At 36.8% G+C, this 12,150-nt stretch overlaps 2 protein-coding genes across 3 annotated transcripts in view; both read right to left on the bottom strand.

The window, feature by feature from the left end:
- The window catches only part of LOC145525653 (olfactory receptor 51I2-like), a 550,369-nt gene that overhangs the window by 206,475 nt on the left and 331,744 nt on the right, over window positions 1-12,150 (bottom strand). For both annotated transcript variants that reach the window (XM_081539181.1, XM_081539182.1), the window contains one exon: window positions 10,103-10,184. The gene's annotated coding sequence lies outside the window, so the exon portion shown is untranslated. The remainder of the gene's footprint in view (window positions 1-10,102; window positions 10,185-12,150) is intronic.
- Window positions 1,530-2,480, bottom strand: LOC145525674 (olfactory receptor 51H1-like). Its single transcript, XM_081539201.1, has one exon. The coding sequence runs from the start codon at window positions 2,478-2,480 to the stop codon at window positions 1,530-1,532; it is 951 nt and encodes a 316-aa protein (XP_081395327.1).

The raw sequence follows: 12,150 nt of genomic DNA, 5'->3' as shown, positions 1-12,150 counted from the left end.
CTTAGAAGCTGTATGATTTTGAGTAAGTTACTTAACTTCTTTAAACCTCATTTCCTCATGTATAAAATGTGATAACATTATTGTCAAAGATTATTGGGAGAATTCACTGAGAGAATATATAAAGGCAATTAAAACTACTAGTATAGCAAATTAAATGTGATATTGTAATGTAATACCTACTTGACTTGTATACATATTTCCTTGCAGAGAAACATGCCAGAGACTGTGCAGAAAGTTTGTGCAATTGTCTCTGTGTCTTCAGGGACCAGAATGCTTCCCAGGTAGAATAGTGGTAAAGAATCTGCCTGCCAATGCAGGAGATTCAGGAGACATGGGTTTGATCCCTGGATTAGGAAGATTCCCCTGGAGAAGGGAATGGCAATCCACTCCAGTATTCTTGCCTGGAAAATTCCATGGACCGAGGAGCCTGGTGGACTACAGTTCATGGGGTCACAAAGAGTTGGACACAACTGAGTGATTGAACCCACATGCAGGGTCCAGCATCACGACTGGCATTTCATTAGTGTTAAATGTACATCTATTTAATAAGTAATCCCTCTAGCAACTTGACAGTGTTGCTGCTGCTAAGTCACTTCAGTCGTGTCCGACTCTGTGCGACCCCATGGACGGCAGCCTACCAGGCTCCTCCGTCCATGGGATTTTCCAGTCAAGAGTACTGGAGTGGGGTGCCATTGCCAGTGTAATGATGAACAAAATACATACAGCAGGTATGTGCTTCAGTGCAAAGACACATTGCCTTTGACATACTCATCTCCACACACGGGTACCTCGCTTTCTTAAACTTCCCAGTGCTGCAAGTGTTCACTTGTCCTTATACAAAGCATGGCAGTACTTTTACTTGATAAAGTTTCCCTGGGTCCTTTGTACACAACAAAATAGAGTTCACTCCTGCTGGGTTTGAAGAGTAAAGGCAGAGCACCTGTTATTATACTAAATATGTGACTGAAAACTAGAACTGTAAAGAAGTAATAACCCTTAAACAAAAAGGCACATATTAAGTAACCACACATGTGTTTGTTTTAATTTTAACATAGGCACTCTTTACCCAATAAACACTGAAACAACAAAATAAATGATATTTGATCATGGAACAATTTTCTTTCTCCATATTAAGAAAAAATATCTCAGACCTTTCAGCAGTGCCATACAGCATTTTGAATCTTTCCTTATCTAATTATTATTTAATTAATAACTAAAGAACAATATTACTTAACATTATATGAATAAACACTCAAAAGTGTTACCTGGATAAACAGGTGATGATTTATGTCTTCACTGATGCTCATCTCCAGTTTCAGAGAAGAAAAATTATATTAATTACATTAGATTTTTCAAGTGACACCAGATATCAAAAAATATGCATTCCAAAATGGAGCATATACAGAACAAGAGAGACTTTCACCCACAATCCTTGCCCACTTTCAATTTTCCCAGATGTATATAGTTTGACTGCATTACAGTTGCTCAAAATGCTTCTTATTCTCCATATTACATTTGATCCCACTACCCTAGACCCTCTTCTTTCTCCTCTGGAACACATGGATGATCCTCCTCCGTATCTGCTTGGTTTTCACACTATAGACAACAGGGTTTAGTATATGGGGAAGTAACAGATAGGTGTTGGCCATGTGTGTGTGTACTACTGGTGGCAGATGTTTCCCAAACCTGTGGATCATGGTGACACCAATGAGAGGAACATAAAAAAGGAGCACAGCACAGATGTGGGAGAGGCAGGTGTTGAGCACTTTGAGCCTTTCAGTTCTGGAAGCGATACTCAGTACTGTCTTCAGGATGAGCACATAAGAAAAGAGAATGATGAGGGCATCAAACCCCAAAGTGAAGATGACTACTATGAGGCCATAGAGGCTGTTGACCCGAGTGCTGGCACAGGCTAACCTCACCGCATCTTGGTGGAGACAGTACAAATGAGACAAGACATTGGAATGGCAGAAGGGTAGCTGTTTTATAAGAAAGGGCACAGGGAAGACCATGCAGACTGCCCAGATGATGACAGCTATTTCAATCTTGACAATGATGCCATGGGTGAGGATGGAAGCATAGTGCAGTGGGTCTTGGATGGCCACAAATCTGTCGAAGGCCACAGACACTAATACTCCTGATTCTACCCCTCCAAAACCATGGATGAAGAACATCTGTGTGATGCATGCATCAAAGGTAACCTCAGGGGCATTAAACCAGAAGATGCTGAGCATGGAGGGGAGGGTGGACATGGAGAGACCAACATCAGTCAGAGCCAAGATAGAGAGGAAGTAGTACATAGGCTCATGGAGACTCTGATCTACCTTGATGATGGCTAGGGTGGTACCATTTCCCAGGAGAGTCAGGGTGTAGAGAAACCCCAGAGGAAAAGCCATCCATGGGTTTTTATCTGGCATTCCTGGGATACCTGTCAAAATGAAGCTATGGTGGTTGACATGTGATGCACTAGAGTTCATCATGATGTTCTTACCACTGATTGAGGCTGGACTCTCCCACCTGGCTTCCAGCTCCTAAATTGAAAAAAGCTTTTAAGATAGGTAAATGGCTTTATAGATATAGAAGTGGAACAACAGAGGGGAAAACTATGTTTAAATTAGTGTCTGAGAGGTTTTTACATCTTTTTGCTTCTTAGACAATCACATGCGATGACCTCCATTCACTTGAATTTAATTTGCTTATCTTAAAAAGGGAGATAAGATGAAACAACTAGTGTTTAGACAGAAAAAAATTTTGATATCTTCCTTTAACAGCACTGAATATTTGACAGAAAAGAAGCAGCAACATCCAAGGACTTAATAGCATTGAGAATTTTGCTAAATAATCAAAGAACAGAACTCACAGTATCATCACCACAAACACACCTACAAAAAATTTCTTCACCATCCAAACCTACATCCCTCATCTATATAAATCCATGTGTATGCATGTATATATATGTGTGTACATATGCATATATTCTCTTACACACACATATATATGTGTGTATATATTCTTGCACATGCCTAAGCATCTATTTCACTGTTTTCATAACGGTGGCTAAGTGGTAAAGAATCTTCCTTCCAGTTCGGTTTCAATCTCTTGGTCAGGAAGATGCCCCAGAGTAGGAAATGGCAAACCACTCCAGTATTCTTGCCTGAAAAATTCTATGGACAGAGGAGCCTGGTGGAGTTCATTCCTGGGGTCACAAAGAGTCAGATAAGACTGAACTACTCAGCACACACATACATTTGTAAACAGACACATTAGTGGATATAACCATTCAAATTAATCTTCACAAGTTTTAACGTATAACTTTCCATAACCTCATTTAAAAATATCAAGGGATAAAGAATAAAGGCTATTGACCCAGAAACAACCACACATATGATATGAGAGTAGCCATTCACAAAATCTTTATTTCGAGAGTCTTCTAACACTCCAAAAACCTGAGGCCATTCTTGAAATCTCTTCTTTCATTAAGCCAACAGTTAATGAATTTCAAATTTGTCTCCAAAACATATAAAATCATTATTTCCTTTCTTCCTTTTGTGCAAAAATAACATAGTTCATTTCTTCCAGGCACCTAACTTATCATCCTCCACCCATGAGTGCCCCCTTTCAAAAATTCCTTGGAATTCAAAAATTCCAAAGTGCAGTCAGAATGCACTTTGAATATTTAGAAAATTATTTATTCACCAAAAGCAAAAGGTCCCTCAAGAATTTCTATTGTACTTAGAACAGAGTCCTAAGTCTTTATCATTTCCTTCAACCATAGCACAATTCAGCCCATGCCTACCTCTCCAGTGCCAATTCACACCATTTCCCCCCACTTTGGTGTCTTCAATCCAGCCAAATTTGCATCTTTAAGTTCCTGGATCTCAGAAACTTCCGGGTATGGGATTTCACATGTTTCCTTCCTGTTTTTTGTGCCTTCCTCCACCTTCTATAAAGTTCCTCTTTGCCTAATCAAAGCCTATCTATCCTGAAATAGAAAGAAAAAGTGAAAGAAAGTGAAGTCGCTCAGTTGTGTCTGAATCTTTGCAACCCAGTGGGCTGTAGCCTACCAGACTCCTCTGTCCACGGGATTCTCCAGGCAAGAATACTGGAGTGGGTTGCCATTTCCTTCTCCAGCGGATCTTCCCAACCCAGGGATCCAACCTTGGTCTCCCACATTACAGGGAGACACTTTACACTTTGAGCCACCCGGGAAGCCCACATAATAATCCTTCTCAAATAAGCCTTTTCCAATTTTCATAAGAGTTTAAGGCTCCTCAGTACATAGTTTTCATATTCTTCTTATAAGTACAGTTAATTAAACATTGCATAAATATTTGTTTAGTGTCTCTCTCTCCTACTAGAATTAAATTTCCTGAAGGAAAGGACTCTGTTTATCACCTAAAAGATCATGTGCTGGGCTTCCCTGGTGGCTCAGTGGTAGAGAATCCACCTGCCAATGCAGGAGAAATGGGTTCGCTCCCTGATTCCAAAAGATCCCACATGCCGTAGAGCAACTAAGCCTGTGCACCACAACTATTGAGCCTGTGCTATATACAGTCCACGGGGTTGCATAAAGTAGGACCAACTACTGATCCCATGTGCCTAGAGCCAGTGATCCACAATAAGAGAAGCCACGGCAATGAGAAGCCTAAACACTGTAACTAGAGAGTAGCCTCTGCTCACTGCAACTCGAGAAAACCTACAAGCAGCAACGAAGACCCAGTGCAAGCAAAAATAAATAAATAAATAAATCTTTAAAAGACCATATGCCAAGCATATGTTAGCTTTCCATATGTGTTGAATGAAGGAATGAAATAAAGAATAAATGAATATGGATGATTAAATATCATTCTTTTCAGATATTTTACAAACTCTTAAACTCCTCCCTGATTTTCTGCATGTGGGTTGAAAATCATTGATCTAGAGAAAAATCTCTTTTTCTAACAGGGCACAAAAGCTTAAATGAAGGGTCTTTGAGAGGAATTAAAGTTTCTTTGTTATCATCCAGGTACTGATTGTGAGAAAGGAGAAAGAAAAATTAATGAGTGTTTCTGGGAGAGTTAGGGATGGGCAGTGGTGGTGTTGACAGGTACACAAGACCCAGGTGGGCTTCCAGGCTTGTTCTTCCTCCTGTTTCCCTCCCTTGAGAGGAGAATTTGTGGTTGAGGGACAATACTATAGAGAAGTTATTTTGCAGATTCTGATCTGACACAGGGGGTATTTGAAAGATTCTGTAGTCTGCTTATAAACGTTGTTCTGTGTGTTGAAAACAGAATCCAGACATCTCTCCAAATAAGTCACAATACTCAGATCTAAACAAAGCACTCTGTGCTGCCCAGCTAACACTCTGGAGCACTTTGAGGAAGGGACATTTTTATACTTTACAGGTTAAGTGAGAGCCCTTCAGTTGGCTGGTCCCTCTTCCCAAGCAATTGATGATGGCTTTTACTTGAGAATAATCAGTTGGCTCATCCCTATTAGATATTTTTCTTGGAAAAACTTACAAAATATTTGATAGTCTCTGATTAAGCCCCCAGGGCCTGCTGACTCACTGCGGTTCTATGGAAATTGCTGATTTTATTTTCCCCTTTCTTTTAAGTGCCTTTGACTCTGTTTTTCTTTACCTGAATATGTTTTACCCCATCTTCTCCTTTTTAAACAATCTCATTTCTATCTCTATTCTTCATCTCTTTTCCATTCTCCCTGATTTTTCAGACCCTTATTTTCTCTAGCGTACAATTCACTTCTCATTTACTCTTCCATCCACTTTTTGTTTCATTTTTTCTGTATGGTAGATCCTCCCTCACAGTGTATTTCTTTTTTTACTCTTAATAACATTACCTACATTTTACTTTTTTTCTCATCTTTTCTTTGTCTTCCAGCAACCCCATGACACTGGACACTCTCTAGGTGCTTCTCATCTGCCTTTGTCATTTTCCTCACCAGAATTTTTATGAAGATTTAATGAAATAATTTGCATAAATAATCCTATACAGAGCTTGGTATATAGAGGTCATGCAAAAAGATTTTAAGATAAATTTATTACCTGTATCAACCTCTGTGCTCTTGTTCAGAATTAATTTGGCTTCTTTCCTTCCCTGAGACTAGTAAACAGAGCACTTATAAAGCCTCAAGCTTCTGGTGGTGTCTCAGCCATCATGGTTCTATATGATTTCCTAATTCCTCTGGAGAAATCCTTTGAGACCTGTTATGTAGTGCTGCCTGAGCTATTCCATCGTGAATTCCTGAAGAACTCCAAGCTGCTCCTTCATTTGTCAAATTGCCCTTTCTTCTACCAACACCTGTTTCAAAATTTCCTTCATTTTGATTTTATTTGTGTCCTGTCAGCCAAGACTGAGGAAGGAAAAAGGATCTTCTTCTTCTCCCAAACACACACACACACTTTATACATATATGTGTGTATGACTGTATGTGTGTGTGTATACATATATATATATATATATATATATATAATATTACTAAAGAAGTCCTAGAATTCCAGCCCAATTTTTCCCCAGAGCTTCTGACTCTAAAACCAGTTTCAGTCTCATTGCTAATATAGTGCTGAGATTTACCTTGAAATAGCACTGAAGTCCACTGTTGTTTTGGATAGAGAGAATTGCTTGGAATTTCCATTAGGAACAAAGAAGACAGAGTTCTTTAAATTTGTTAGACTTCTTTGGTTTTCTGCATTGTTAGTCCAATATCTTAAATATAATTTCTTTCATTTGTTTTAATGCATTTTTCTATAATAATATTTTTTCATCAGTGAGATAATTCTTAGGATTGTAGAAACAGTTTGTTATTTCATCAGTGTGTGCCTTTGTGTGGTCAGTCATTAAAATGTCCACAAACCCTTTCCACCACTTCTTCATGCCTTTTTTCATCCCATTTCTTTACCTTCATAGGCATATTTACATTTTTAACAGCAGAAAACAAAAGTCAGATATAAAAAATTCTTATGAAGATACTTATTTTCAGGTATGATAGAGAATGTATGAAAGAAGTTTATCTACTTATTTTTAATTTGGGTTTTTTTACTTTAAATCGGGTTTAAATTTAATTTGGGTTTAAATTTTTAATTTAAATCCATTTCTTTCCAAATGTGTACTATAATCTTCAGGAGACTAACTTTATCATAAATGTGAAGGGTTAGTGTTTTATAATAGATATTTCTATATATTTTTTAATGAGTATGTGACTACATCTATAAATCTATAATTTTCTGTATATTTATATTTTACATAATCCTTTATGTGGGCTATATATATGTATGTATATCTATATGTATATGTAGATATATATTACTATATATATATCTTTATATATATATATAAAGATCTACATTTCTTTAAGCATCCCTTGCTATTATGTGTAAGGAGTTAGAAGATGAAATCTTTGTCCTCAAGGAGTTTCTAATCTGTGAGAATATTTAATGCTTCCCAATCTCTCTTGAAGTGCTGTTAGAGACAGAAATAGACATACACAAAATGCTTGATCTCAGTGTTTAATGGGTGACTTGGGCTCCTCTTAAAACATCAGGACTTGCCTCATCCATATCTACAGAAACTGATGTCCCCTTTAGAATAACTTCATTCAGGAAAGCCCCCATATTATTCTAACAGAATTTCCTAATATCTGAAGTTCTACCTTATGAAGGGTATGCCTTTCCAGACCCAAAATGGTAAAATTCAGCAGAAAGAGTAGAGTCTGTGAAATCAGATGCACCTTGCTTGAAATCACCATTTTAATTTTCTGGAAGTTTGATCTTAGAGAAAGTCATTAATTTTCTTATTCAATCAACATTTCCTTGTTATCTATTACTAAACAACATCTACTGTTTAAGTCTAGCTGTTCCTTCTCCTCTCCATCTGCATTGATGAGCCCAACACACTTAGAGGAGATCATACAACCATGTTGAGTACTTTAAATGTATCACCAAAGACCTCATGTACTCCCTCAATGCTTTCAAATTATCATTTTTTTATGTCTCTTCTTCTACTCAGTTACATCTTTCCAAATTCTTATTCTTTGTTGATGACTTTATTTCCTACATCATCAAGAAAGTTGAATTATCAGAAAACAACATCCAGTGCCCCGACCACATTTACTCGTCTATTAACAGGGTCAAACATATGCTGATTTCTTTGTTACCTTGTATAAATTAGATGAACTATTCATCCTCCTTTCTAAAACCAATCCTTCCATTTTTGTACTAGATTCTGTCCTTATCATTTACTCAGGAAAATCCTTTAGATACTTCTTTTTACCACCTTTATATCATAAAGATTTTACTCTCCAGTTGGTTATTTTTATCAATATCATATGTAATATGATATTTTTCATCAGAAAGAAAATGTTCCACTGGTATTGTCTCGTTTCTTTACTTCCCTTTAATGTAAAATCTCTAAAGCAGAAAAAAAATGTTAGGAAAAGATGGGTCTCTGCCTACTTTAAAAGGAAGAGGTTGGTGAATACTCTCTGCAGAGAAAAAAAGAAAATAAGGAAATGCATAAACCTGGATAAATTATTTTTTAAAATATAACAACAAAAGATTCTAAAGTTCTAGAAGTTGACCAAAGTCAAACAACAGATTGAGAAACATATTTGAAAACCTTTTACAGCTTCAGGTAAGGACACATTCCTTCACAACTGATTTAATAAGCAAATTTTAAAAACTAGTTTTACCAGGTTGGAGCTAGCTCAAAGCCAACTGCTATGCTGTCAGAGAGTACAGAGTCAACTTGAGATGGATGGAATAAAATCCGAGACTTTGTCAGCTATCAGCAAACCTGGCAGCAGTGTTACCCAAAAGTGAGGCCCAGCTGCTTACCACTCTGAAATCAATAAAGTCTTGTACCAGCTTACTATTAACAAAACTTTCATTCATCTAATTAAATTCAATCTAATCTTAATCCTGACAATATACAAAGTTCTTTTCTCAATTTTCTTTTTCACAGACCTTTTCTTACTTTCTAGATCCAAATTAATTTGTCCCTTCCTATCCTCATTCATAAGCAACCAGCTCTAGGACAAAATTATTCTCCTTTTCTTTCCTCAACAAAAATATCACCAGTCTTTATACTTTCTCTCACTGGTAACACATATCCTACTTGCTTAACATACTGAAATGTTTCCCCTATCATTTAAGTAGGTTTAATTACATATTCTAATTTTTAACTTTTAAAGAACCTTAACAAAACCAAGAAACAAGTAACTAACTGTTATATCAGCATTTTCTCATTGGTAAACTTAAGAATATATTCCATAGCCTCTAAAAACATACATTTTTCTCATACCACAATTTCCCTTTGATGTAGTACAAGATGTCTGTTTAATGAACCCAAATATCTTTTAAAGTTCTACCAATTAACCCAACACTGAGGCTTCAAGCAAACTGGGTTGTTGTGTATTTCAAGGACATGGTAACAGTTTACTTCAAGCTTTCTCTTAGGCATATTTTTGTTCTCACAGGGTCAGATACTGAAAACGCTATTTTGTCAAGCTAGCTTTCTCTAACTGCATATGCAAAAAGTGTAAGTTTTAAATTTCAAAAGAGCTTCACCTTAACCAATTTTCTTTGGAGTCTAAAGGATACTGTTGCCATATAATGTTTAATTTATTCATGACTTCATGGTTAATTTTTTTCTAATGAATTGACCCTGAAGTCCCCATTTTACAAAAGACAACAATGACACCAGTCACACAAATGAAATATACACTCACACACCAGAAGACAGAACTGTCACAAGTCCCCCAAGAATATGACCAAATAAACACTTGCCCAACACGAACAATTCCTGACAACACGTGTCAGACCAATCGGCAAAATGCCCAAACAACACTCAGTGCTCACAAACTGACTCCTTAATGGTAGACACATGTCAGATCAACTGGCAAAAATGTCCAAATAGTACTCCATGCTCACAGATGGTCCTTGATGTCAGATACACATCAGAACCAATTGACAAAATGCTCAAATGACACTCAGTGCTCATAAACTGTCTTCAGTGTCAGATACATGTCAGAACCAACCGGCAAAATGCCCAAATAACACTTCGTGCTCAAAAGAGAAATTTGCCCGGGTCCACACCGGGAGACTTACTGAGTCTTGGAGCTTCTCAGATGTCCAGATGCATCTTTCTGTTTCATCAAGGAAAAATTTAAGTTGGCAGCCAAAGATTCTGCTGGAAAGTGAAAGTAAAGTGGGATTTGAAAACTGGTTAATGCGAGTGTAAAATGGTTCAGCACATTGGTAAACAGTTTGACATCTTCAAAATTAGACAAACACCTGTCACACTATGCAGTAATTCCTTTTCCTGATATGTGCCCAAATATGCCAACACAAAGACTGTCCATTAATGTTTTTAGTGGCATTATTATAATTGTCAAATGCTGTAAACAATCCAAATATATATCAACTAGTGACTGGATAAATAAATATGCTTTATCTGTACAGTGACGTTCTGTTCATTAAAGAAAAGGAATGAATTATGAATATATTCAGCAACAGGAATAAAATTCATAACGTTGCATTAAGTGAAAGAAGATAGACATGAAGGATAATGTAGACTCCATTTACATGAAATAAATATGACTATATTTTATTACATGAAATAAATATAAACATTTATATGAAATAAATATGACTCCATTTACATGAAATTTCTAGTAAAGGCAAATTATAAAGATAGAAAGTGTATCAGTGGTTTCCTGGAGCTAGACACAGGCCCAGGACTGACAAACCACCATCAGGGAATATTTTTATGTGATGAAAGTCTTAAAATCAGTTTGGTATGATAGTTTCACAGCTGCATAGATTTACTGAAACTCTTCAAATTGTACATCTAAAATGGATAAATTCTATGGTCCATAAATTATACCACAACAAAACAAGTAAGCAAATTAAAAAAATCAATAATTAGGAGGCTATTGCTATATTACAGGTGAGGGGTCATGGTGACTTTGCTAAAATGATAGAGGTGAAGAGGAAGAGAATTTGAAGTATGTGGAAAATATTTTGGTTTGGACTTAATAGGACTTGGCAATGATAAAAGGAAGAAGGGGAAAAAAGTCTGTAGTTTTGATTTGAGCAGCTGAGTGAATTGTATGGTTAGTCTGATTTCTTGAAATTAACCAGCAAAAAAGTTTACAGTATTCATCATGCTAATTTTCAGCTTCCTATTTGATATCCAAGTGGAATTATCAAGTAGAAAGCTGATCCTGGAGATTAAGGCAGAACTAAATCAGTGTATAGGTGGTATGTGAAGCAATGGGTCTTGATAATATCATTCAGTAGGAGAATGGACCTAATAAGAGATACACTAACATCTAACAATGTAGGAAGAAGATAAGCCATCAAAGGATACTGAAGAGTGGACATTAAAGCTGGAGAAAAACATGGTGTCACACACATAAAAAAGAAAACAAACAATGAGAAAAACAGAAAAGAAAGCAATTCAATATCAAGGCAATTTTCCACTGTATTGAATTTTGCTGAAAAGGAAAGTACGATGAGGAATGTTTGGCAATAAGCAGACCATTGGTGACATACACAAAGATAGTGTCAGAGGAGTGGGAAAGAACTCTCACTGAAGCTGACTGAAGAGAAAATGGGAAGCAAGAGGGAAGAGGGACCACAGATCACAGCATTGAAAGGCTTTACAATCATGAGGCAGAAAAAAGAAACAAGATCGTATGTGGATACAAGACTGAGCTCCACATTTTCTTTTAGTTTCTTTCCCTTTCTCTCTTCTTTCCTTCCTTCCTCTCTCTTCCTGCATCCCTCCCTCCCCTCTTTTTTTTTTTTTTAGACTGAATTGTAGAGATTAGGCAGTAAAGTATATCTGTAATTTGATATAGTTGGTGAAGTACCATTCATATGAGATTCAGATTGATTCTGTATTTGAATGTTTGTCATCACAGGTTTGCATTAGGGAAAATTAGGTCCAATATGCCCAGAAGCCTGGGTCTAAATGGTCTATGCTCCTGGTGACATCTTCAGCAAGACTGACACTCTTGTCTCCAGAGGATCACCCCAGAGGGGATTCTAGACTAGATGCTGCTAGTTTGTAATTCTGGTTTTACTGCTGTGGTTGCCAGTCAGCATCAGAAGTGATTCTCATCTCCTAGACTGGGTTTTACGTAAGTTGG

The sequence above is a fragment of the Giraffa tippelskirchi genome, chromosome 11 (assembly GCF_054371585.1).
Source record: "Giraffa tippelskirchi isolate mGirTip1 chromosome 11, T2T-mGirTip1v1.2.pri, whole genome shotgun sequence".
NCBI lineage: Eukaryota > Metazoa > Chordata > Mammalia > Artiodactyla > Giraffidae > Giraffa > Giraffa tippelskirchi.
The sequence above is the reverse complement of the archived record's forward strand: the minus strand, read 5'-3'. Positions and strand labels throughout refer to the sequence as shown.

Excerpts from the sequence above, each read along its gene's own strand:
- LOC145525674 (XM_081539201.1), bottom strand. The coding sequence starts at position 2,480 with ATGATGAACTCTAGTGCATCACATGTCAACCACCATAGCTTCATTTTG.